This window comes from Rosa rugosa, chromosome 4, assembly GCF_958449725.1.
Source record: "Rosa rugosa chromosome 4, drRosRugo1.1, whole genome shotgun sequence".
Classification (NCBI taxonomy): domain Eukaryota; kingdom Viridiplantae; phylum Streptophyta; class Magnoliopsida; order Rosales; family Rosaceae; genus Rosa; species Rosa rugosa.
Window position 1 is genome coordinate 34,400,510 of NC_084823.1, and position 26,938 is coordinate 34,427,447.

Consider the following 26,938-nt stretch of genomic DNA (forward strand, 5'->3'; position numbering starts at 1 on the left):
GACGCCAATGCTATCATTCAAGGCGGCGAGACCCTCGCCCACTGGGCCGACAGGTTCGTCTCCGTCCCAGAGGTCATGGACGAGGTCCGTGACCCTGTTTCCCGCCACCGCCTCGCCGTCGTTCCCTTCCAAGTTCAGACCATGGAACCCTCCCCTGAATCCCTCAGTAAAGGTCAATAGCTTCAACCTTTACTTCACATTTTCCCTCAATTTTATCAAATTTTTTTTGGGTTGATTCCTTGTTATGTGATTGAGAATTGGGATATTTGAGTTGTTGAAGTGTTTGAATTAGGGTTGATAGGGTTTTGTGTTGTTTTTGGGCAGTTGTTAAGTTTGCGAGGGCTACTGGGGATTTACAGACACTGTCAGATGTGGATGTTAAGCTCATTGCCATGACTTATACATTGGAGGCTCAGATACATGGCACTGAGCACCTCAGGGACTGTCCTCCGCCGGTGCATACTGTCAATGTAAGGAGGTTACCGGAGAAGGACCTGCCCGGGTGGGGAAATAATGTGCCTAATTTGGAAGAGTGGGAAGCGCTGGAGAACGAAGCGGAGGATAAGTTGAACCCCAGTTCAAGGATTCTTCCGTTGAAAGATATAAACTTGAATGTTATTGAGGATTCTGAGAGCCGTTCTGTTGATGGTTCTGTGGTGGAAGTTAGGAGTGATGTTCGTTCTGAGAATCAGGAGGGTGGTGAGGGCATTCAGGGGAGACATAGGAGATATTTTCCAAAGAAGAAAGAGATAAATATTGAAGGGAAGATGGTTTCTGATGGAATTGATGCATCCCAAGGACAAGCTGATGATAATGCTGGGGATTGGATGCCTGCCGTCAGTCGGAGTACACATAGAAGGTTTTTGAGAAGAAAAGCTAGACGTGAGTCTTATGAGGCATCGGCTGATAATGATTCTCAGCAAGATGCTGAGGAAAACACCAGTGGTGACGTACTTGTAGATGCTAGGAGCCAGGATCAAACATCGCCTTCTAAATTTGAAGAGGCATGTTGCAGACCTGTGGAGAGTGAGATGACAGAAGAGAAGAATTGTGGTGATCTTTCCTCAATCCTTGAGCAAACAAGGCATGATGAAGATTCACTAAGGGCTCTTCAAAAAGGGAAGGAGCAGCATGGGGTTGAGGATAATGATTTCAAAGCAGAGGAAAGCACTTCTGATAACGGTGTGAATTTTGCTGTTGAGGGAGATGAGGTTGATGTGATAAATGAAGGTCTGGATCACTTGGAGATCTCAAGTCATAATGATGGTAGTGTTGATACATCAAATGTTAACGATGATAGCAGTGAGCAGAGCTGGATGCTGCGATCCTTGTCTGAGTCTAGTGTAGCATGTATAACAAGTGATTTTGCAATGCAAAATGTTATTCTGCAGATGGGTTTACGGTTGTTGGCACCAGGAGGAATGCAGATCCGCCAGCTGCACAGGTATTTGTTTGATACATATACACCAATTTTAATTACATTTCACATTCTTTTACTAACTGCATTTATTAAGGACTAGTTTCAATATGTTTTTGTTTTTCTATTTTCTGACTTTTAATTGAAAAAGGAATCATTTGTGTAATAGGTTTTATCATATAAACACATTTTAAAAAGCAGTCACTCTGCTGCTTTGCCAAGATTCATGCTTCACGGTTGTTTAAAACACTGCACATAAGATGATGTGTTAGGAAAAATGACTTGCATATAAGTTGCTTTGGATGAATTTAAATATTCTTTCCTCCAGACTGGGGCCTCTAATATTTGCTTCATGAAACTACTGTATCATAAGCATCTGTGCTTATAGTTGATCTCTCATCTTTCCTAGGTGGATTTTGAAATGCCATGCTTGTAACACTGTGACTGCTGAAATTGGGAGAATATTTTGTCCAAAGTGTGGAAATGGTGGTACCTTGCGCAAGGTAGCAGTTACAGTGGGTGAGAATGGGATTATTCTTGCGGCACGTAAGCCTCGGATCACGTTGCGTGGCACAAGAGTGAGTATTTCGTTCAGCTATTAGAAACTGGTGACTGCCTAATTACTTATTGTAGCTTATTCATGCATTTACTTTTTTATTTTGCATGTATAAGGTGATGATAAGAGTGGTTGTTATGCTTGTTTTCTCTTCTACTTGTTCCTTCCATTTGTTTATTGCATACTGGATTCTCATTTGGTACTGGGACAACATAACCATGCAATTTATTCACATACTTGTTACTGAATAGGATGTGAGAATAACTTATCCTAATTTATGAATTAGGAAACATAAGGTATTCCATCCATCATCGCTTAATCCATCTCTCATATGTCTCCATGAGCTGATGTGTGCATGTACACTTTGATGCTTACTTTTGTATTTCACTTGAAGCTTTGCTCCTCTTGACGATGTATGTATCTTGATGCTTGGCTGTTTGCAGTTTTCACTTCCTTTACCTCAAGGTGGAAGAAATGCCATTACTAAGAACCCTGTTTTACGTGAGGATCAGCTCCCACAAAAGTACCTTCATCCAAAGACAAAAAAGAAAGCAAATAAGCCGGTAAAATTTCAATTTTTGGTGTTTATCTAGTGTGACTTGTCTCTTTTTGTACATGTGAAATATTGCTGTTTTGTTTACTTTTTTCATTTAATAATGAGCGTCTTAATATGTTAATATTTTACCTGCAGGGAGATGACGACCTATTCACTTCCAATGACTTCATCTTCCGCCACCATTCTGATAAAAAGGCTCCTTTGCAGCCTCCTGTAAGGAAGGCATTAGCTGCTTTCAGTGGAAGGAGGAATCCCAACGACAATCATTATTCACATTCCAAGAATTAATAGTGTGTTCAACCGTCTTCTGTTTGTGTTAAAAAGACAAATATTTCGTTTTAAGAGATTGTTTTGGATCCAGTTTTGGTGTTTTGCCATCATAAAAAGTGTTATAATTTTAGAGCAAGTATCAGCTTTCTTGTGGAGTTACTTGTTACCTACATACTATAAGATTTTTTTAATATGAATTAGACTAGCAAGCTAGCATGCATGACTAGAATACTCACAAAAGTTTTATGCATAAAAATGGAATATGCAAGAGTAGTAGAGTACTAGTAACTCTATTTTTTTTTCTCTTTTCTTTTATTCTTGGAAATAACTCAGTGATCCAAAAAAATGTGGTGACAGAAGTCAGACTAGAATGACTTTGATAAGTCACCAACACATTCTCCCCCAAGAAGAAAGAAGTTAAGTAGCATATATTATTGACTGAAAAAACAATGGCAGGTTAAATAACCTTGCTACATGAAAATAACTGAACCCAAAACGCAGAAAATGATTGAAGCTGTAGCAGACAATAGGGTGATTGATGGTGGAATGCGACCACTGTCTTTCCTTATTAGCATTCCTTCTATTATAGGATAATTGACGACCACCGCATAAAATGGTATGAAGACATGTATAAACAACTTCTCCAACTCCCCCAGAAAGATCACTCTGGCAATGCCCACACAAAGGGAGGCCATGTTCAAGATAACCAGTGAAGCCAATGGAACAAGAAAATGTGCTGAGGTTTGGAAATCAAATACCCCCGCGTTGTAACGCTTGAGTTGCTCAACGTCATCAACTTTATTTGTTAGGAAGAAACTTGCTTCCCTCAAACCAAATTTCTTCATAAAAGCATCAAGACTACCATATAAGTGAGATGTAACTGCTTTCATCATCCATATTCTTTGCTCGTATATCCAATGTTGTAATGACGCTTCCGTTGTGAGGACCTCGTATAAATGTCTCAAAACAGACGAGAGGAACACAAAAGAAAATATCCAAAAAAAGGAATTTGAGACCTGCGAAAACATTAGGAAAATGACCAACATGTTAGAATGTCCTTTTAAGGATATTTAGCCACTCTACTCCCTCCTAGAGCAGTAGTGCTCGAACCCTCTTGAGTAATGTTCCAACTCTTAGCAGTGCTCGAACCCATTCATGTGGTACAATTTTGATAGTTCCTTTAAGTCCTCAATATTTTAAATTTATAATGCATCTATTTTTAAAAGGTCCTCTAAATAAAAGAGCATAAATATTTACCTCAGGGTACAGGGAAATGCCGTTGACTAGGCAAAGCTGAGGTATAGTTGCAAGGCACCAGAGTGAGAAGAACCGGCAAATAGGGAAAATTGCTATCCATGCATAGCACATACTTTCAGGGAAAGACATTTTAGAAAGGCCATATATAAGAGGGCAGTATTTGGAGATGGCAACATCAACCAACCCAGAACTCCATCTTGTCCCTTGGACCAAAAAGTCATTCAAATTAGTGGTGCCACTGCCCAAGAACTGAGGCCTTGGTGGATTGCAATACACTGAATTCCAACCCTTGCAATGCAAGCTAGCGAACCCGGTGAAATAATCTTCCACTACAGACGCGTATAAGAAACCAGCCTGCCATATATTAGAGAAACTAGTCCGTTAATTATACTTCTTTGATAAAAGGTTTTCTCAGCTTTCATCAGTTGTTGGACTTACCTCTTCACCCCATTTGGTGCCATCTTCATAGGTACAAGAGGCTAGCTGTTGGGTCTCAGCTAGCTGTGCCATTTCCATATTAGGATTGTAGTTTCCAAGCAGGGATTTTACGAACTCATTCGAAGGACCAACAGATTGTCTAAGTTCCATAAGATCCTTATGATCTGCACAAAATTTTGTCAAGCAAAGCAAAGTGAGTAATACAGAACACAGAACCAATATGCACTCAAGTTAAAAAGATAATCGCTTGTACAATATCAGAAAAACTTCACATTGCAATATTGCATACATTGGCACCCATCATATAACGGAAAGTAACAACACAGTTTGGTTATTGACCAAGAAAACAATGGTGTGATTGATGTTTATTGAGTGGCTTGCGGTTGTTGAACATGGATAATGACTGATTTGTACATATATACCTTTCTTTAGAGATTTTCCATACAAGGATAACCTCTTGATGTAATAGCCAGTACCGGATACGCATGGCCCTTGAAGTCCATCAAAACCTTGATATAGCACCTAAACGTTCAACACCAACTTACTAGTCAAAGATGAAACATATTTGGGGTTTTGGACGATTTGATAAATAATACATGCATATCCATACCGAAAACACCTCTCTCATCTGACTGTCGTAGATGTCATTCTTACTGATGTTGTGGAATTTATGAGGGAATTGCACAAGTGCTAGTGTAGGTGAGAGCTTGGGATCAAGGTGGAAACACATTGCTTGCCGAGCTGAACTTGGATCATTGCAATACATGTCACAATCAAGCCCTAATATGAAGGGAGAATTACTGATCACACCGGATACCCGAAGCTGCAAATTGTGTTTTGCGTTCATATCAAGCCAGGAATTTAACATAAATACATATATGCTATATATAAGAGGAAAGGGAGAGATGCGCATACAAGAACATTGAGAGCTCCAGCCTTGAAATGATGGGCATGAGAAGGTCTTTTCTCGCGAGAGACATAAACAAGGAGAGGCATGTTTTTTGCCTCATTCTCTTCAAATGCATGATTACTAGAAATTTCTTGTATCACCTGCATGCAATACCTCCAAACTATATCATATCTGGATTTCTGTTTGGAATGGGGTACTTTTTTTCTTTATTTCTTTTGACATCTGTGGACGGTTTAATTTTACTCTTCAATTAGCACTATTCAATATGAGTAATGATCGACAGGCTAGTTATGAAAGTCTCTGGTCGAATAGTGAAGGAAATTTAAACTATTGGAATGGTAGGTAGGTACTTAAGTATGTGTAAGTATCAAATTTAATTAAGTACAATATGGCAAAAATATTGGAATAATAATTAATGATAAAATGACATTAATGATAATGATAATTAATGTTAAATATATATATGATTGGCTGAATGTTTATATATTATTGCTTCTCTATTATAATACCTCAATCACTGCAGAATGATCTCGACGCTTACTGCTCCCAGTGTCACCATGCCTTGCGTATTCTCTCACTCTTTCCTTAAACACCTCATATTTTTCCTGTAACCGAATTAAGCAACCCTATTAGCTCTAATATTCACTAAATTGCATGTCTGTCACAAAATTAATTCGGGTCATATTTATAACCTGAATAATTTGCCTCTCTTGTATAAAATCAGTAACCCCCAAAGCACCATCTTCATTCTCGTCCTCTGCTGCTGAGAAATAGGCTTTTGGAGACCTGCACTTGATCTTATACCTCTTACAAAATGGAATCCACCGCTTTGCAAACGTCCAAGCCTCTCTCATACCATTCAGAGTCACATCAGCACCGCCATCATCTGACAAATACACGTGAAGCTTCTCGGGTGGATAGTCGAGTGCCATGGCTGATATTACAGTGTTCATCACCGCCACGGTTGGCTCCAGATCAGGATCAGCGGTGCAAATGAACACGTCGACTGAAGGAAGTTTGTCATCTTCCGGCAATCTCTCCGGGAACACAGTTCGAGAGACTGGCCTCCACCGATATGCCTGGGTTAGAAGCCACTCGAAGGAAGAGACGAGCTCGGCCGCAAAGACAATAAGAGATAGTAAGATGGGTGTTTTGGTGTCATGGAAGAAGAAAGAGGCTCTATAGTAAAGCAAGAATGATAAAGCGACGGAATATATGACTGTATACGTTCGATTAATGAAGATTGTGAGCTTGTTGACATGGCAGAGATGCATAGGGGCATTAGAACTCTGATCCATAGCTTCTCGATCTAACTATTTTTTGTGATTTGAGGTTTGAGGTTTGAGGTTTGAGCTTGGTGGCTACCTCTCTTCTCCACTCCTTATAAAGGAGCTTCGATCATGCTAGCCTCCAAAGAGCTAGAAAGTCAAGGAAATCTGGAGTAAATATCTTATATGATTTCATTATGGAAATCTGGAGTAAATTATGTCGTATATGTTTTCATTATGGAAATATAAAGGGATATTTGTCTTGGAATTCGACAAAGCAAGCCGCGGATCAACTTGATTCCATTTGCAGTATAAATCCCAACTTTTTTGAATAAAGCATGTTTGTTTTATTGCAGATGACTTCCACTCAGGTTAAGTAATCAGTTTCTAATTATATAGTTGATATGTTATGTTAATAAGGATAGCAGCCTTTGTCTTTATGTTAATATTCAATGCCTTTAGTTTCAAAATTGGTCACAGGCAGTTCTCGACAAAACTTGGGATGGTCGAGTACGTCTCATATGATTTCACCCTTTCTGACATTTCTAGTCAAAAAGACCGTGGTACAGTACTAAAATTCTGAAGACTTTGTCAATTGGCAGTTTCAACGAATACAATTCGTGTCATTGCATGCGTGCTGCCCAAACCTGAAGCCTTTTTTTGTCCATTATCTTGCGAAGCAAGTTAAAATTGTCGAAGCTAGTTTCCAAGAACATTCCGACAATGTCTACACAATTACTGAGTGGCGAAAGTTTGCTATGATTCTGGTGCATCATCGATCAAGCTCTCAGATACGAAGGTTGGGCTGATAACAAGTTGTAATGAGTTTCTGGGGAATATTTGATATACAATTTGGGATCTTCAATTATGGATTTGATGTAGTATTTCGGATTTTGATCGTAGATCGCTGGGGTGGGAAGAAGAAGAAGAAGAGAGGTCCAAGATTTTGGTCGTCTTTCGGAGCAAGGTTTGGGTTTGTTTCGGAAGAGGTTACTGCTAGAATTTTGATCGAGTTTGGGAGGAAGCTTTCAATAGGTGTATGTGTTTGATTTTTTCTTCTTCTTTCAGTTGTCAAAAATTGTGGTTTTCAGTGAGTTTTTTGTGTTTGAATTTTGTGTATTTGTATATTAAAATGTGAATGACGGTGATTTCGGTTTAAGATTTGGTTTGAATGGAGATGAGAGTGATGATGGTTTTGTTATCGAAGTTGATTGAACCGGACAAGGGTAGCTGCCAATAGTAGAGGTTATTGAACTGTTTTTCTGAATGACTGGTTTAATTTTGTTTATATGTGGTTTCTGGAATTGCATTGCCCAAGTTTTTTTTTCTATGTTATTTTTGTTAAAGAAAAAAGTGATTGGTATATTATTACAGTAGAATTAAGGGTTAGAATGATGCAACTGTAACAATAAGAAAGAAGAAGAAGAAAGTAGCGGGGTTTAGAAATAAATCCTTAATCGAATCAAATGAGAGACAGATGGTGAGGTATATTTCCAAAAATTTTAAGTCTCTATATGCCTGAAATCTGTCCTTTCACTGTTTTATTTATCGTTTCTTTCTTATTGTATGTAATTGTTTGAATGTTTTTTAACTTGAATTGTATCTTCACAACATAGGATAATCATTTTGATTTAATCAGAGAAGAGAGAAGCAGGGTAGGAATCAAAGATATCTTTTATGAGAGTCATGAGCACATGAGTGCAAGAATAGATTTAGTTACGTATATGTATTGGCTGCTCCATATCCTTCCTAATATCAAAGTGAAAATAATTAAGATTATGTTTGAGGAAAAACGTAAATTAACAGGAATGTAGAGAGAGTAATATTGCAGAGAGAATGGAGATTCATGTATGTTTATTTATCTCATACAAGAGGGTATTTATAGGAATACATTACAAGTGTGAAAGCTCAAAGATAATCTCAAGCTTGGTATCAACTTGATTTACAGCTGCAGCTCAATCATGGTAGCTGTGATGATGATAATTGCCATGCTTGTTGCCCTTTGGCATAAAGCTTGTCACACAAGTCTCTATACCTATATTATACACTCAAGTACCTTATCTATACACTCAAGTGCCTATTTATACATGATATAGACATTTATACTATGACTCATATATACTACAATATGATTCATGTATACTACAACACTCCCCCTTGGATATTTCATGTTTAATAGCATTGTCTAGGCCGTGCGCTTCGAAATTGCCTCGTTAAAAACCTTGCCAAGTAATAAAACCCTGTGGGAAAAAACAACCTTGGTCGAAGGAGAAAAAGAGCACAACGCGCGTTGAGTGTGGAGTATGTTTCTGGATACTCCCCCTGATTTAGATACTCCTCCTTGTGTCTCCCAAACGTGGTGTTTCTCTCGTTGCCTCATTAAAAACCTTGTCGAGTAATAAAAACCCTATGGGACAAAAATAACCTCGGTCGAAAGGGAAAAAAAAGAGCACAACACACTCTTCACGTTTCGAGACAATATATGTAGACATCTCCCCCTCTGTTTGATCTTTTAGGAGAGTCTGTTGTTGCTGATTTTATGCTTGATGTTGTCGCTTTTGATGCAGCCTTGCTTCATTTGTTTCAAAACAAGCAGCATTATCTTAAATGCTTGTAGGCTCATCTGTGGTAGACTTCAAACCACAACTGTTCGAACATGCGTAACTATGGATCCAGTCCATATACATTCACGAACTACTTCGTGAAGAGCAATAATCTCTGCATTGTTCGAGGATATAGCGACTAAGGTCTATTCTGTAGACCTTCAAGGTATCGCGGTCTTACCCATGGTGAACACTTTACCAGTCTGGGAAGGCCTTTGTATGGGTCAACAGATACCAAATATCAGCAAAACTTTCCAAAACACTTCTGTCGTTTTGGGGTAGGAATAGAAAACGCAGGCCAGCGTTTGGCGGCGTTTCTGGTGTGTGATGGGTCTGATTCCATCATTTCTTTGTAGGGATAGAATAAGCCCATATCGATCGTACATCTCAAGTTATCGAAAGATATCTTTTTATACCAATCTAATGGCATTGCGTTGGCGTAGAGCTATACCTTTAGCTAACAAGTTTATGGCAAAGTGAGATGTCCAGTCTTGTGCATTGAGCTAAGTACAATAATGCGCTTTATTGTACTTGAGTAAGGCACTTCAGCCTCTCTAGCACATCTTCGTCCGATCATCCATTCAGACGAAGAGGATCCTTTTCAGGATCAAGACTACGAATGATCATGGGGTGCTTGAAGGCTTGACCTTGTCAAAATGCCTAAGCATCTATCAACACGGTGCTCAAGTTCAAAAACCGAGGCTTAATCGTGTTTCCCCAAAAATCCTTCATCTTAAACTCGGATTTCAAGTGTTCAACGGTTTCCCTTAACTCTTTAAGGGCTTCTAATGAAGATCATGTTTAACATGAAAACCGTGATAGAATCCGAAACTTGTTATGGAAACGCAAGGGCATATCCCTTCCTAATCAAGTAGTCACTTTAGTGAGCGTTTCAATTCTATTGCAAACGCGCTCCGTGGTCTAGAGCCACTTGATTTGGGTAAATAAAATTTCACTATGAACTTTCATGTATATTCCGTATCTAGATCCCCATAGAGATACGTAGTGACCATATTTATAAGCTGCATGTTCAGTTATTTGGAAACTACCAAACTGAAAGGGTAGTGGATGTAATGTCATCCATTACGTGAGAATATGTCTCATCGTAGTCAATTTCAGGGCGTTTTGTGAGAAGCCTTGCGCCATAAGACGAGATTGCCATCTCGTTTTCTCAACACGCTTTCTAACGAAGACCCATTTAATCAATAGGTTTTATGTAAGGAGGTGTTGGCATCATTGGCTCAAAGACCTTCCTCTTCGTTTAATCTAGATCGCATCTTTCCATTTAGGCTAAATTTCTCTACGTTGGTATTCATGCTTCAACGGAGCGTGGTTCGATATCATCAATCTCAACAAACTCATGCGCATCAAAATGCGCATCTACATCATCAATTATGATGGAGTTTCTATTCCACGTCTCATGTACACTAGTGTAATTTTCATAAAGCTCTATATTCTCAGGAATAGGTTCTGACGTTGAGGCGTCCCCCAACGATAACCATAATCCAGAAGATACTCATGAGACGGATGTTGAGTGTCGATCATCTAAGGATGCCAAAATATCCTTCGAATCCACGGGCTTCCCACGCATCCTAGCTGGGGCCATGGCCTGTAAAGCCAGAGTGCCACTTTCTATGGCGTTAGCGCCTTGCCTACCTCTATGTAGGGTGGCGCTACGTCCTTTTGTAGGGACATCCTTCCTTGCAGGCATTTTTGCAGCAAATGTGTGTGATCTCGTCACTTTAATAGGGATCGAGATGAGACATAGTGGGGACAGACCACGACAATTCCTGTCGTTCCTGCTGAACATTCGTGTTCTTATCTCCCCCTAACGACGGGAAGACTGTCTCATCAAAGTGACATCCGTAAATCAAACGGGAAAGAGATCGCCTTTCAAGGGCATTAAGTGGTGGACGATTGTTGGAGTCTCAATTCCAACTAAGTTGCTCACTTGTTTTTAAGGACCTACCATAGGCGCTGTGGCGTCGCAATTGGCACATAAATGGCTCACATTGGCACATAAATGACTCACTCGAATGTGCGTAAGTACAAAATATTTGTACCCAGTCACTAGCTGTAACGCAGGGATACATTGAGTGGCAGTAGGTCATAGAGGAATTAGCATAGTTGTATGCGATATTGCATCACCCTAAGCGGATATAAAGAGATTGGTGCGCATTGCCAATGTCTGAACTACCATCGTAGTTATTTCCATGAGACCATTTAGGTGTGTATATGGGAATGTGATGTCCAACATCACTCCCTTTGCAATAACCATCGAAAATCTTCGATGTATACTCACTAGCATAGTCAAAATCCAAATGACTAAATAGGATGATCCGGGAAGTGAGCCCGTTGTCATATTATATGTGCTATGAGTATAGTATAAACAACTTTTATAGATGGACAATGGCACAACACGTGATTAGTGTGTTTGCGTGTCAACCAACATCATGAGATATTTAAACGTCCGCAAGTTGGTTGAATAGGTCCACAAATATCACCTTGAATTCTTTGCAAGAATGGCATATTTTCTTTAGTGTCCTTTGCATAGGATGGTCTCAATCCTATTTTTGCTAAACTAGCAAGCTTTGCAAAACGAATGATATCTTTTAGAAGTAACTCTTTGGACCAATCTTTGGTTCGTACTTCTTTTCGTTGTGAAGAATGGATGTCCGTGTGAAGTCTTTAATATACGGAGCATCATATCACAACCTGGATATCTCAAACGTTCTTGCCAAAGCCTATATGTGTCAGAATCCCATAAGTCATCTCTTATGACATGGTTTGATTCAATGGCTCGAATAGTGGTTGCATACAACCCACTAGAGTGACACATAAGTTTCTCTAATACTCGTTTATGTCCGTAGTTATTAGAGGTAATGCAAAGGAATTCTTGTCCATTCTCACAATGTGTTTCCACATGAAAACTATTGGCTCTTTATATAAAGTTCGGAATTTAACACATGTCCATGACATTGAATAATAATGCGACACTTTATTAATAAGGAAAATAGTCAATGATTACATCAAAGTTTTCCAAAGTCTATTCCATAATAAAATCAAACTTTAGACAAATTGTAGTTACTCAATCTGTTTGGTAACTCCAATGAATATGACCAGGAAAGTAGAGAGATGTTGGTGGAGCGAGGCTCGCTTAAGTACCCCGATCTCAATTACTTTCCTAGACATCATACTACATTGGATGCGCCACATGAGAAAAAGTTTTAATACAATTGTCATTTGACTAAGGCACATTTGCCATTCTTGGAAAATAGAAAGGACTATTCTAATCAAAGTCTGCGGCATCCTCGTGCTCTTTATCTGCAGCTTTGAAGTCCTCAGTGGTGAGAGTGATATCTTCACCATCTTCATCTTCAGCAAGATTGATATCTTTACCTTCAGCAAGATTTATATCTTCATCTTCAGCAAGATTGGTTTCTTGCTCTCTCAATTGCCTATACTCCTTGTAGCTTGCAGCTAGTTGGGTACTTGCATGGCATTGCTTGAACCAATGCTCAATTGATCCACATCGATGACACATGTCATTGTGGTTATATCCCTCCATTTGAGGTGCAGGTTGTGCAGGTTGTGGATATTGCCTAGGAGGGTTGTTGTTACCACCATGTCTCATGGTGCGACCTCCACGGCCCATGGTGCTACCTCGACGGCCCATGGTGTTGCCATATCCACCTCTCCTACGTGTGGAATTGCCACCACGTGTGTCCGCTCTAAAGTTGCGGTTTCCTTCTTTATTGGGGCGGTTATATGGACCCATATGTCCTTCATGTCCCCTGTTATTAGGGTACCGCTCCTTGCGCCCTCTTTTGGGTGCATTATAATTCGCCTCACGAACGCTCTTGGTTTCAATGGGCCTTGGATTATAATTCTTTACAAGGATGTTGTCGTGCTTCTCAGCTACTGACAAAATATTGATGAGCTCATTGAACCTTGTAAGTCGTCCAGCATTAAATTCAGTGCGATGCTGCTTTGATAGTATAATTGCTTGGACGGGGAAGGTGGAGAGAGTTTTCTCAATTAGCTCTTCTTCTGTGAGAGGTTTTTCACAGAACTTCAGCATGGCCTTTAGGCGAAGAGCTTCTGAATTGTATTCAGCAACAGACTTGAAGTCTGAGAATCGTATATTGTTCCACTGAACCTTCAAGTCAGGGAGGAGGGAATCTTGGATATTACCAAAGCGCTCTTCTAGCGCTGCCCATAGGTCTCTTGCATCTTTGATTGACATGTATTCCAATCTGAGTGCTTTATCCATATGGCGTCGCATCAAGATAATAGCTTGTGCGTGCTTTGTGGGTGTTCGTTGGAACACAAGACCCTCGTTAGGTGCCTGGATTATGGGTAATATCCCTCTCGCAGTGAGATGGTTCTCAACGTCGGTTACCCAGCCATGGTATTCCGAGCCTGTTGAGTCAAGTATTGAAAAGTCGAGTCTAGGTTCATTCGACATTCTGAAAAATAAGAAGAGAATATATATTAGTTTCGGAGTTTAAACTTCCACGAAAACTAAAATAATAAGATTTCCGAGCTATGCTACCAAGAAATCAATTTCCAAGAATATTTGGATTAGACCAAAACAATGATGTAAGTTAGTCCGAATATTATGAACACTCTTAGTTCATTGATTACGAACGCTCTTAGTTCGTTTAGCGTGAATCCCCACGATTCCGCTTTTAGTTCAAAAATCGATGCTTGCGGACGCTCTTAGTCCGAATATTATGAACACTCTTAGTTCATAGATTACGAACGCTCTTAGTTCGTTTAGCGTGAATTTCTATAATTCCGCCTTTTTGATTACAAGTCCCTGAAAAGAAGAGAAAAGTAATACAAACTCAAAAAACAGGAACTTTTAATAAGAAATACCTTGAAATAGTGTCGCCGGAAAATTTGTCCGGAAAAGGTTGTCGGAGGTGACTTAAAAGTCGCTGGAAAAAATCGAGAAAATTGTCCGAAAAGTCACCGGAAAAGTGTCCGGAAAGTCGCCGGAAAATTGTCCCGAAAGTCGCCGGAAAAGTGTCCCGAAAGTCGCCGGAAAAGTGCCCGACAGATCTGTCGACAGATGTGTCGACAGCTGCTTGGCAGCAGCTCGGCAGCAGCTCGGCAGCAGCTCGGCAGCAGCTCGGCAGCAGCTGCGCAGCTGCTAGGCAGGGGCTCGGCAGGTCTTCGGCAGCAGCTCGGCAAATTCTTTCGGCAGCTCTCGGCAGGTGCTGTCGACAGCTTCTGCGCAGCTGCTCGGCAGGTCTCGGCAGATGCGCTCGGCAGCTTCTCGGCAGATCTCGGCAGGACTCGGCAGGGCTTCTCGGCAGCTTCTGCGCAGTTGCTCGGCAGGTCTCGGCAGCGGTCCGGCAGCACTCCAAATTTTCCGGTGGCCGGTTCAGGTAGTTTCCGGCCGGTTCTTGAGATTCTGAGGCCGGTTCTGAGCTTCTTGAATCAGGGGCGTTGATATTTGCTAGGGTTTGGAGGTTTTTTGTAGGTTTGGAAAAATGACTTTGATTGGATTATGAACTTCCTCTACTCTTGTCAATTTCGATTCTAATTCTAGAGCAATTTCGTGCTGATAACGTGTTTGAGGAAAAACGTAAATTAACAGGAATGTAGAGAGAGTAATATTGCAGAGAGAATGGAGATTCATGTATGTTTATTTATCTCATACAAGAGGGTATTTATAGGAATACATTACAAGTGTGAAAGCTCAAAGATAATCTCAAGCTTGGTATCAACTTGATTTACAGCTGCAGCTCAATCATGGTAGCTGTGATGATGATAATTGCCATGCTTGTTGCCCTTTGGCATAAAGCTTGTCACACAAGTCTCTATACCTATATTATACACTCAAGTACCTTATCTATACACTCAAGTGCCTATTTATACATGATATAGACATTTATACTATGACTCATATATACTACAATATCATTCATGTATACTACAACAGATTAATGTTTACTTTGTCATTCAATACCAGTTGTTCTCTCTGCTGAATTAGGATTAATGTGTACTTTGTCATTCAATATTAATGTCAGTATCAGAATTTGTTTTCTCAAGTCAAGCATATTGAGATTGGTCTTTCTCCTGTTGCGCAATATTGTGCTATTTCTGGTTAAAATTATTTATAAGCTCTAATGTGCTGCTTTTGTCTTAGGTTGCTGATAACCTGCTTGATCAAGCTACTAGCAGTTTAGAAATTTTCATACTTTGTTCTCAGACCCTTAGAAGCAAGGTAGTTCTCTGTTTACTTATTGGTAACCACCTTTTTCCTTATGTTACCAGTGATATATAAGATTAAATGTTATTTTTGTTTTGTGATCAATCTCAATGCTTATCAACTCTCAGTTTCTCCACATTTAGCTCCACACTTATGTTTTCATTCATAGGTATTTTTGAAGATGTTAATCATTTTATACCAAGTTTATATCTCAAATAATACTGTTTCTCATTGTGTATCCATCTTTACAGTTTGGCAATCATAAGAAACTGTGTGACATTCTTATTCCAACGGCAATGCGAATGTGAATGGAAATCAAAATGGAGTGAATGGAGAAGACCATCAAATACTAAATAACTGCTAGAAGAGCTACTGGTACGAGGAATAAATCGAAGAAAACTTAAGAAGCAGCTTTCCTCTTAAGAGGTATCGTTACTCCTATATACATTTTCAATAGAATTAGTTACATCAGTTCAGTAATGTTGGCTTATTACACAAACTCATCAATATGCACTTCTTTAAATGGCATGGTCAATATGCAGCAGCTAAATCAATGGCTGTGGGACATTATGGATGAGTTTGTGTACCAGTTTCAGAGCTTCTGTCAGTATAGGGCTAAGATGAAGAACAAGACTGAGCAGGAGACTACTTTTCTCAGACAGTTTGATCAAGTAAGTGATTTTTTTTTTTGGGGTAATATTTTGAATTGCAGATACACTTAGTAGTAAAATTCAGAAACAAAATTTATTAATGAACTCATTTCTATTGTAATGGTTTTTTTATGTATTTTGTAAATATACCTGCATTCATATATTTAGTTGTCTTTTTATATGTTTTTTGAAGTTGGTGACTTGGTTACTTATTGTTAATTAATCTACTGTTTCCATTTTAAATTAACTTTTGATTTATAACAGAACTATATAATTAAGAACCTATGCCATTGAAGAAAACTTAAGATGCAGCTTTCCTCTTAACTATAATATAAATGAGTTCTTCAATTAACAACTAACCAACTGATGTTATTTTTGTCAGTTGAAATTGGAATTGTCAATGGACCCTAATATTGCTATGTTGTAATGGAAATAAAACCTCTTTTTAGCAGAAGTGAATGGTACAACTATCAATTTTTTTGTAGGTCTTACTATAGTTTCTTCTTAACCGTTAGGTCTTGAAGAAAAAGATTGATCTATTTGAGCTCCGGTGATATGGCTATTGCATGTTTAGAGCTCTAGCATGCTTGCACAAACAGGTACTATCTGACTACAGTTGCGATATATCAATTGAATTCTCATGTAGTCTTTGTAGAATCTGCTTTAATTTTTAATCTGTGATTGCAGGGTGTGGTGCACAGAGATGTTAAGCCCGGAAACTTCCTCTTCTCTCAGAAGCTAAGCAAAGGTTACCTGATTGATTTCAACCTTGCCATGGTTAGGATCTTGATCTTGATAGTGCTGCCCTCTGCATATGAGATTTTTTTTTTCTTTTCATCTGATCGTGTACAATTTCTATTTTTTGTTTCATAGGATTTACAGCAAAAGTGGTCTATAAAAATTTGATGGTTTCTGAAGTAGTTGTTTTGGGAACTAGGATGTTGGATTCTGTTAGTTATATAATCAGTAAACTTAACTTCACCACTTAATGATCAATCAAATGCATAAATTTACTGTCATGTGTATTGATCAACGTTAAGTTATGGATGTCTTATTTAATTTTTGTTCATTTGAGTCATTATGTTTGATTGTTTGGTATCTGAGTTCTCAAAGTTGATATCTGAGTTCTCAAAGTTTATGCATTTGATTGATCATGGGTAGGTTTGGCAAACAGCTTCTCTGTGCCATTTGGTTCACACAGCAGCTCTTCTTGCTGCGCCCCTCACAAAAAACCCCAATATTGTGAGTTCAAAGTTGAAATCTTTATTGATTCTTAGCTACCTTTTTTGGGAGTTTAGCATTTCAGAAGCATATTTTTATAGCTCCTGTCTTTCTTGCTGCTATAAAGTAAATTCAAGTAATGATAGAAAAGGTCTGAGACTCTTTTTAACATTTTGGAGGTGTAAAATTGAGCAGTCTTTGCTTTTGTAAGTACAAATGTTTTATGCAATGCAGATCAGGCACAGTTCATACTTTGTTATGTTGGTGAATATTAGGTAGTCTACTGGTCTTCGCTAATTCTGTCATTGTTTTTTCATTTTGGAGGCCTTTTAACTACTGGTATACTCGCATTCTCGGGGACGTTTTAAATTGCAAGACCTGGTATAGGTAGTCTACTGGTCTTCGCTAAATTGCAAGACCAGGTGTGAGTTCTTTCTTTTGTTGGATGTTATTGATGACTATAGTTGTTTTGGTTTTTCATTATTCAAAAGATTGATTTTTTTTTTTTTTGAATTCATTTACTTATGAGCTGTGGCTTTTGATATTCTGAAACAACAATAGCTTAGGGTACTGATATATGCGTGATCTGTCAATTGTTAGTCTATGGTTGGTGAATGGATTTTGGCAAGCAATGCATTACTACAGTTGGTGATTGCTTTTGGTTTTTTTTTTTTTGGTTTTAGATGATATGCATTTCGTTTTTGTTTTAGAGTTTCTGTATGAATCGTCTTGGCTTTGTTTGATTTGGAATCTAACTGGAATATTGGTTATCATGAATCTTCGCCGTGTTTTCATTTTTCAAGGGAAAATAGCTTTGATTTAGGAGATCCGATAACCAATTTGGCCTTTGGGGAAAACTCCTCTGACCAAGTCATTTTGGTCTTTTATGATGCATTAGCTGATACACTTGATATGTTGAAGGATATCGACATAATGTGTGCCTCTACAAACTAGGGTTTAGAGTTGTAATAGGAATGTGTTTTAGGTATTCAATTGTAATCGGATTCTATTACCTTTTGGGTACCTTGTAACTCCCTATTTAAAGGGCTCCTATTATCAATGATAACACACAATTCTATTCTCCTACAACACGTTATCAGCACGAATATTTCCGCTTGGGTTATGCGCACCAATATTTCCGCTTGGGTTATGCAATAACGCATGCAGCTATGCTAATTCGTCTACGACTCATAGCAGCCACTCAACTTTTATTTGCGTTACAGCTAGTGACTGGGTTCGAGTTTAATATCTCGTATTTATGCATATTTGAGTGTGCGGTTCATGTGCCAATTGCGTCGCCACAGCGCATCAACATGAGTCATTGCAACGAATGCATATATATATTTTTGTTGGACATGAGTCTCCAACTATAAGTCCGCTATGTAGAACCCTTGACAGGCGATCTCTATTTCGCTGGATTTGCGAATTGTCACTTTGATGAGACAGTCTTCCCGTCGTTAGGGGGAGATTAGAACGTCAATGTTCAACAGAAACGACAGGAATTGTCGTGGTCTGTCCCCACTATGTCTCATCTTGATCCCCTAAAAGTGACGAGATCACATATACCTGCTGCAAACATGCCTGCAAGGATTGATGTCCCCACAAGAGGACATGGTGCCACCCAGAGAAGATGGGTACTGCACCACTACCATGGATGGTAGTATGGTGACGCCACAAAGGTGGCATAATGGCGTCATAGGCCATGGGTTCCGCTAGAGAGAGTAGGAGACCCATAGGTTCGATGGATTCTCGCCCTAAGAAGAGAGCGAGTTTGGCACAACTTGATCCATTGATCATTGATACTCATAATCCGTCTCATGAGAATATTTTGGATTGTGGTTATGTCCAAGAGACATCGTTGGGGGACGCCTCAATGTTAGAACCAATTCCTGAAAATATAGAGATCTCTACGAACTACACTAGTGTACATGAGGACGTGGAATTATTAAGACCAATGACATCGAACCTTACTCCGTTGAAAAATGCCAACGTAGTAAAAATTGGCCTAAATGGAAAGATGCGATCCAGGTTGAATTGGATTCACTAACGAAGAGGAATGATTTAGGGCCTGAGATGCCAACACCTCCTAGCATAAAACCTATTGACACTAATAGGTCTTCGTTAGATAGCGTGATGAGAAAAAGAGATGGTAATCTCACCTTATGGCGCAAGGTTTCTCACAACGCCCTGGAATCGACTACGAGAAGACATATTCTCTCGTAATGGATGTCATTGCACTCCACTACCTTATCAGTTTGGTAGTTTCCAAATAACTGAACATGCAGCTTACGAATGTGGTCACTACGTATCTTTATGGGGATCTAGATACGGAATACAATGAAGGTTCTTGTGGACTTCATTTACCCAAGTCAAGTGGCTTTAGACCACGGAGCGCATTTGCAACGAGGTTGAAATGCTCACTAAAATGACTACTTGATTGGGAAGGGATATGATGAACTATGCCCACGCGTTTCCATGACAAGTTCCGGATTTGCAATTGTCGCGGTTTATGTTGACAAACATAATTGGAACCCTTGAGAGTTAAGGGAAACCGCTGAACACCTGAAATCCGAGTTTGAGAGGAAGGACATTGGGAGAACACGGTTTTGTCTAGATTCAGAACTTGTATACCGTGTCAATAGACATTTTTGATAAAGTCAAAGATGCACCATAGTCGTCCGTAGTCTTAGCCCTAAAAGGGATCCGTTTCGTCCCAGGGATGATGACGAAGACGTGTTAATAACAGAAGTGCTTACTTATGTACAATAGGCGCATTATTGTACTTAGCACAATACAAGACCGGACACCTCAATTATTATGAACTTGTTGGCTAGATATAGCCCCGCGCCAACGCAACTCCATTAGAATGGTATAAAGACAATCTTTCGATATTTGAGAGGTACGATTGATATGGGCTTGTTCTATCTCTACAGAGAAAAGAGATGACATAAGTGTGGGATCGGACCCCACAAGGCAAAATGTCACCTTCCGTGCTCCTCCTCCCCTCCATCGAAATGATAACAAGCATTTCTAAATATTGAAATGAACCAAATCCGATCAGAGGATAATGTAGCAGACTTATTTACTAAGTCGTTACCAAAATCCACATTCGAGAAACATGTGAAGAGCATCGGATTGAGAAAGTTATCCGAACTCCCATGATTGTAGCAATCAGGGGGAGATATTGACATCAGGGGGAGGCATGATGTCTACATGTTCGATCTCGAAGAGTGAAGGACGTGTTGTGCTCTTTTTGTCCTTCGACCAGGGTTATTTTTGTCCCACAAGGGTTTTGTTACCTGGCAAGGTTTTTAACGAGGCAACAATTAAAGCGTCATCACCAAGTTTGAGCGTCACAAGGGGGAGTGTTGAAGGATATCGACATAATGTGTGCCTCTACAAACTAGGGTTTAGAGTTGTAATAGGAATGTGTTTTAGGTATTCAATTGTAATCGGATTCTATTACCTTTTGGGTACCTTGTAACTCCCTATTTAAAGGGCTCCTATTATCAATGATAACACACAATTCTATTCTCCTACAACATGATATACTAAATCCAATTTTGAGAGGATCATAGATCATTTTGCATTGCAGCTCCTCATGCTTCATCAAACTTCCATTTTTTCTATTCATGTGGTTATTTAGTATCACTCTTCTTCTTTTTTCTCCTTGCCTTTCCTTTTTATCTAACAGTTATAACTATTGACAGGTAGCAAGGTGAAAAGCTTACCTGCTGTGTGTCGACGTTTCCGCTTTGTTCCCCATGCGCGTGGTAAGGCTTAGGTTTTTTCCATTCTTGCCTCTGCACTTTCACATTTTTAGTTTTATCAAAGTTTGTTTTTTATCTCTGCTACTATTTGATATATATGTTTGCTGTGTGCCACATTCACGTGTGGCCTGTGAATCAGTGCATATATATGTACTAACTAATATAATTTTGTGTATTGGTTGCAGGTGAGTGTTCTTGGAACTTCTGGACTGTACATGTCAGGATCATATGTTGAGCAAAGACCTTAGACACAGAGTTTCAGATGATTCTACTGTAAGTGGAATATTTCCTGTGTTTCCTAATCATGTTTGTAATTGAAATCAGGCTGACTGAACTCTCCCAGAAACCTTGATATTTAGGTTTTGATGGCAGTTAATAAGAGCATGTTTGTGTTGCTGATCTGTGATGAAACAATGCAATCATGCTACTGCTTTTCTGATATGTTTTTTGATCAGTTTCTTTTGCTTCTGTAGAAAACAGGGAAGGGTAGGAGACTTGGAGGGGGGGGGGGGGGGAGGGATTTGAAACATTTTTACCTAAACACTTGGTGATATACATAATTCTGCTCTGCTTTTCAAGACATTCTTTTGCATATATCAACAGAGGGACAAGGGTTTCTCTTAATGTAATTTGATTTGATTTGATTTTTTTTTTTTTTTTTTTTGTGAATTTCTCTTTATGAAACAACGTGATAGTAAATGGTCAAATTTATGGCTTTAAACACGATACGCTGAAAGCATGAGACTGTTTTCTGTTCGGTTACTTAATTTTCAGATTTGTTTCCTCTGCTTAGGTAAATTCATAGTTTAACATATAGCATTGTTTGGTTTCTTGGTAAATAAGAAAGAATACAGAAAATAGCATGCAATGTCTTTTGTCACTGAGTTTCCTACCTTGAATGCTCTATTTTTTGTTTTATATTACTGATCAACAGCAGTCTAATGTCAGTGATGATGGAATAGCTGAACACATTAAAGAAGTAAATATTCAAAATCACACAGCTAAGAAGGATATCCTCTGATCCTATTTCTAATGTTGTATGGCTTTTATATTTCAATGATCAAAGGCTCCAAATCTCCATATCTTATACTGTTATAGATAATCAGAATAGGATTAAAAAAAAAAAAAAACCACATGTAAATAGAAGCCATGTTTAACTGACATAAAAGCATAGGACTCCTCATTAGCATGATGTAGCAGCACAAAGTCATGTTAAATATGCAAGCCGACATAGCATTTCTGTACTATATATCATATATCTAGACTTTATTAGCCTTTTATTATGAGCCATTCATGTATATGGAAGAGTACTAGCGTTTGATTCCCTTCCCTTTATATAAAGGCTCTAATCTGAGGTTTATAACACGATAATTCAATTGATTTCTAAGTTAGGCAGGAGATAGTGTAATCAATTCATGCATGCTCTGTTTGTCCCAGCCTCATTTCCTCCCTCTTTACCTTACTCTTATCTTCTGTTTCATGTGTTGCTGCTATTGTTTGTTCAAATTCTATATTATATCCCATGTACAGTTTTATTCATTCTCTCTCCTCTTATTAATGTAATGTTTCAGTGACAGCCCATCGCATCTCATCAACGCAGAAGATGCATCAACAGCAGACGAACCAACTGATAAAACATTAGAAGAACTCATGTGAAGTAATTGGTTTGAACTAAAAAAGTAGGATATTTTGGTGACAAAACTAATCACTTTTGAATTTGTATACAAGGAACAATACCAGCTTTTGTAATATGTAAAAAAATAACATCTTCAAATGACGTTTCTTAGTTTATGATTGTTACTCTACATATATATAATGAAGGAAAAAACCAAACCCGCAGCTTACCTAAATTTCGCTAACATAATCAGAAAGTTGAAACCAAACCAGGTGTACAGATTTTGACAAAAACAATTGCTGTTCAATTTTTGGCTGCTTGGTTTTCATAAAAATTCTGCTATGTAATGTTATGAAATCAACGATATTTTTATGTATAGAAATAGTTACTTTTTTAAACAATCTCCACCGATATGTAATCATTTCTTTTTTCCATTGCATAATTTTAATTCATTGATTATAGTAAATCCCACAGCAAAGCGCGGGCAAATTTTCTATACAAAAATACAGAAAAATGTTAATAAGAATATCATTGATTTTGAATGCTTTGAATGCTTACATATCATGCTTAAAAATATAATCTTAATAAGAATATCATTGATTTTGTACCACCATATCTATATCCGCATCTGATTTCATCACTTCCTCTCTTCAATGCCCTAATCTCTTCTTCCATCTCAAGTTTTTCGCCTTTCGAAGCCCTAAACTTAACATCAAGAGATTCATACTCACTCTCTCTTCACAATCTCCAACTCTCAGCTGCAACACAGTTCAAGCACGATTCATCTTAGCTGCAACTCTCTTCACAAGGATTTAGTCTTGATGTTTTTTTTGTATTTCTGTATTCATCTTAGAATGCATAAAAATTCATTACAAAAAGCTTAAGGCACGATTCATCGATCAAATTAAGAGACTAGCTATTCGACAGCATTGCTCTTCCTGATCCTCTTCTTTATGTCAGAAAGCTACATCACAAGTTCAGGAGCTGGTGAACTCAACCTTTCAACACAGTCCTCATGTGGAAGCTATGGTAGTATTAATTCTCATTTCATGTCTATTTTCGTATTCTTTTTCAGTATCATCCAACTATGAATCTTGATGCTTAATCTTCATAATAGTTATGTTCTGATTCCTTATACAGCTTTCATCTTAAACTGAAATTCCTGATGTTTGATTCCAGAGTCCCCCTTCTTTCTTAAAGAACGACCTGGACTTTTTGAATACATTGAAAAAGGACTCAGAAGGAAATGGACATATGGTTATCCTGATTGCTGACAGAGCAGGACTTTTTGAATACATCAGTGCTACCTTCCCATTATGTTCAATTTGTAATTATTGATTCTACTAAAAAATTTGTGTAATTCAAAAGTTATACCAACCAATTCATAACCTAAACAACTTCCACAAGTTCATGTCTGTAAAATTCAACAAAAACAATTCGTCCCTATGATCATACAGCAATAATTCCCGCAGCAAAGTGCGGGCAAATCCACACTAGAGAAGAGGTTATCATTATCTAATCAGTAAAAATTTCCGCACTAGAGAAGAGGTTATCATTATCTAATCCTTATCATTATCATTATCCTGATTGCTTCACTAAAAATTTCTGCGACTTAAACCTATTTCTGCAAGTACACTACAGATGCAAAGCCAGTTAAGGGAGGTAAGACTCCCAATGCTTTTAAGTGTTCCTTTGGTGAAATTCGCCATGTACTGTGACTTGTTCAAAATCAAGTGAAGATTTCCTTCTTGAGACATGCAAACATGCAAGTCCCATGAATCCTAGTTCTCTATAGATGAAGTTGATAAAATTTAAAGCAAGACATGTAGAAGGCTAAAGGAGAAAATCCACAAATTGGTTGTTTGGCTAAGCTAGACGCAATTCTTATATGTACTGAATGCTTTGGTTTCCAGTCAACTTTAGATTGCATGGACACAGTTTTTATATGTACTGAATACTTAAAGCAATTCAAGTATTCAACTAAAGAAAATGACCTAGTTAACTCTTATACATATACTAGTGCAAATGACACACCATATCCAGAAATCCAAAACATGAACTCCTAAGAAGAGTAAAGAAAAAAGAAGAAGAGACATCAATGATACAAACAAGTTCTAAATATAAAAACTCAATCTTCTAACTTGAAATCATCAACATAACTAAGAAAGCCAATTTCATAACATCCAACAAACAGGAAGTTTTGAGTTGCAAGTAACAGACAATAGCTGTCAGATTCAGGGTGATCATTCGCGTCACATAAGTATATCCAACTTCATATTCAATTCCAAGATTTATAATCAAAGACCAACTACATGTAGCGAAAATAAGTAACGACATATACATAAATTGGCCAGGAAAGTAATTGATATGAAAACAGAGAAAGTAAGCTGCAATTACCTGCCACATAACACAAGGCACTCCTTCTGTTAACTGTGACACTTCTCCTTCTTGTGTTGTGCTATATACTCCTGGACTAGCTTAGCCTTCTGTCTCATTCCGGCACAAATCTTGTCAATCTCATCGTTAACCCCTTTCGGCAAAGAAACTTGCACATAATCAAACCAATCATCCAAAGTCATCTTCTCCAAATCTGGCTCCTGCCAAATCTTTCCCAAACCTTGTTTAACACCAGAACCATTCCCCTTTTTATCAACATTGTTAGCACCACTAACACCAAAACAGCTCCTACTACTACCACTTTCAACCTTATCGCCACCCACTCCAACATTACAGTCAGTGGCTGCCTCTTCATGGCCCGAATTGGACCCTTTTGCCATCTCACTATCATTGCCACTCTCTCCCACAACATTATCTTTCTCACACGTTTGTTGCACATTCTTCCTCTTCCTCCCCCCACCACGCCTCTTAGGTTCAATCTTCACTTGTTCACTGCAAGTCTCCGAATCCGGAACCACAGCTTCCGACACAGCAAGTCTCAGAGTAGTCATTAGTTATAAGGGTTTCAGCCTTTTTTGTACTTGGACTCAAATCCTATGAGAGCATGAGGTGATTATACATTATTATTCCATTTATAATCAGTAGGCAGATTTTGTCCTCAGAAAACATGTGCCTCAGCTTCATTGTCACGCCCCGAATTTTGAATAACAAATTCAAATCCAAAACATGAATAATAATTATTACAATAACGTTCTGAATTTTTTTCTCAGAACAAACACACCTCACACCACCCAATATTACATAACCAAATCCTCAAGGAGTTTATTGATTACAGCACACTCTCTCCAAATATAAATGTAGCTCAAATGAGCAAAACACACCTCACAAAAGAAAGTCAGATTCACACAAATGCAGCTACTCTACGCAGCTCGATCACCTTCCTGATTTTCCTGACCTGTAGGATTACCCGCTACACCGTTTGAATAGTGTACCGGGATTGCAACAACACAAAACCCGGTAAGCTTTTTGCAAAGCTCGTATGAGTAAATAAGAATGAACGGTTGATTTATTTAATCACAATTCTTTTAACTCAAGTAAACAACCAACAATTTCATCACTCACCACTCGACCCATTTTATATAATAAATATGTATTCATGATCACGAGTAATTCAACTCGCTGTATTCATGTCATACTTCAAATTTCAAAAGTGTATTCATGATCACGAGTAATTCAACTCGCTGCTTTCATGTCATACTTCAATTTTCAAAAGTGTATTCATGATCGCGAGTAATTCAACTCGCTGCTTTCATGTCATACTGTATTCATGATCACGAGTAATTCAACTACTCGCTGCTTTCATGTCATACTATGGCAGACAGACTAGAGCTCTAACTGAATTTTACGTAATGTGTCACCTTGGCCAAGGTTCACGCTTACGAAAATCTTGCCTCAGTCACCACTTGTGACAAGATCCGTAGATCAAAACATTTAAAAAAATGTCTTATCTGACTCAAATGTTACACTTCAACTCACTTATGTTTTCTCACAAAAAAAAACAACAATTACATGATATAATGTAATTCCAACACATTTTCACTTCAATCACAATATAAATAAAGAAATTAACGACATTTGGTTCGTAATATGAACCATGTGAGATTTACTCACCTCTAATCCCGCTGCGTCTTCTTAACAGCTCAAAATACGATCCACAATCGTCCACCAACTCAAACCGTCAATCACCTAGTCAGATACGATCTTAACTTAGCAATCATTCATAAACC

General features: G+C 38.4%; 3 protein-coding genes and 1 long non-coding RNA gene across 4 annotated transcripts in view; 2 read left to right on the forward strand and 2 right to left on the reverse strand.

The window, feature by feature from the left end:
* The window catches only part of LOC133743351 (RNA-binding NOB1-like protein), a 3,302-nt gene extending 283 nt beyond the window's left edge, over window positions 1–3,019 (forward strand). Inside the window, exons 1-5 of the mRNA XM_062171249.1 lie at window positions 1–172; window positions 325–1,444; window positions 1,827–1,995; window positions 2,417–2,536; window positions 2,665–3,019. The exon at window positions 1–172 is cut by the window's left edge and continues 283 nt beyond it. Of these exons, the coding sequence (XP_062027233.1) occupies window positions 1–172; window positions 325–1,444; window positions 1,827–1,995; window positions 2,417–2,536; window positions 2,665–2,817 (1,734 nt within the window). The 3' untranslated portion in view covers window positions 2,818–3,019. The remainder of the gene's footprint in view (window positions 173–324; window positions 1,445–1,826; window positions 1,996–2,416; window positions 2,537–2,664) is intronic.
* Window positions 3,020–3,137: 118 nt separating this feature from the next.
* Window positions 3,138–6,841, reverse strand: LOC133743350 (cellulose synthase-like protein G2). The gene is made up of 8 exons (XM_062171248.1): window positions 6,097–6,841; window positions 5,914–6,009; window positions 5,410–5,544; window positions 5,105–5,317; window positions 4,917–5,016; window positions 4,495–4,658; window positions 4,057–4,410; window positions 3,138–3,815 (listed from the first exon to the last, which is right to left on the reverse strand). Exons 1-8 carry the CDS (start codon window positions 6,700–6,702, stop codon window positions 3,270–3,272), a joined length of 2,214 nt encoding a protein of 737 aa, XP_062027232.1. The 5' UTR covers window positions 6,703–6,841; the 3' UTR covers window positions 3,138–3,269.
* A 361-nt stretch (window positions 6,842–7,202) lies between these two features.
* Window positions 7,203–25,157, forward strand: LOC133741845 (uncharacterized). Its single transcript, XR_009862177.1, has 12 exons — window positions 7,203–7,707; window positions 15,436–15,513; window positions 15,750–15,924; window positions 16,041–16,169; window positions 16,664–16,747; window positions 16,836–16,925; window positions 17,310–17,390; window positions 21,080–21,142; window positions 21,325–21,412; window positions 22,711–22,818; window positions 23,715–23,783; window positions 23,934–25,157. It is a non-coding gene; the product is annotated as an uncharacterized LOC133741845 (long non-coding RNA).
* A 23-nt stretch (window positions 25,158–25,180) lies between these two features.
* Window positions 25,181–25,702, reverse strand: LOC133744695 (uncharacterized). Its single transcript, XM_062172761.1, has one exon. It carries the CDS (start codon window positions 25,700–25,702, stop codon window positions 25,181–25,183), a length of 522 nt encoding a protein of 173 aa, XP_062028745.1.
* Window positions 25,703–26,938: the final 1,236 nt, after the last annotated feature.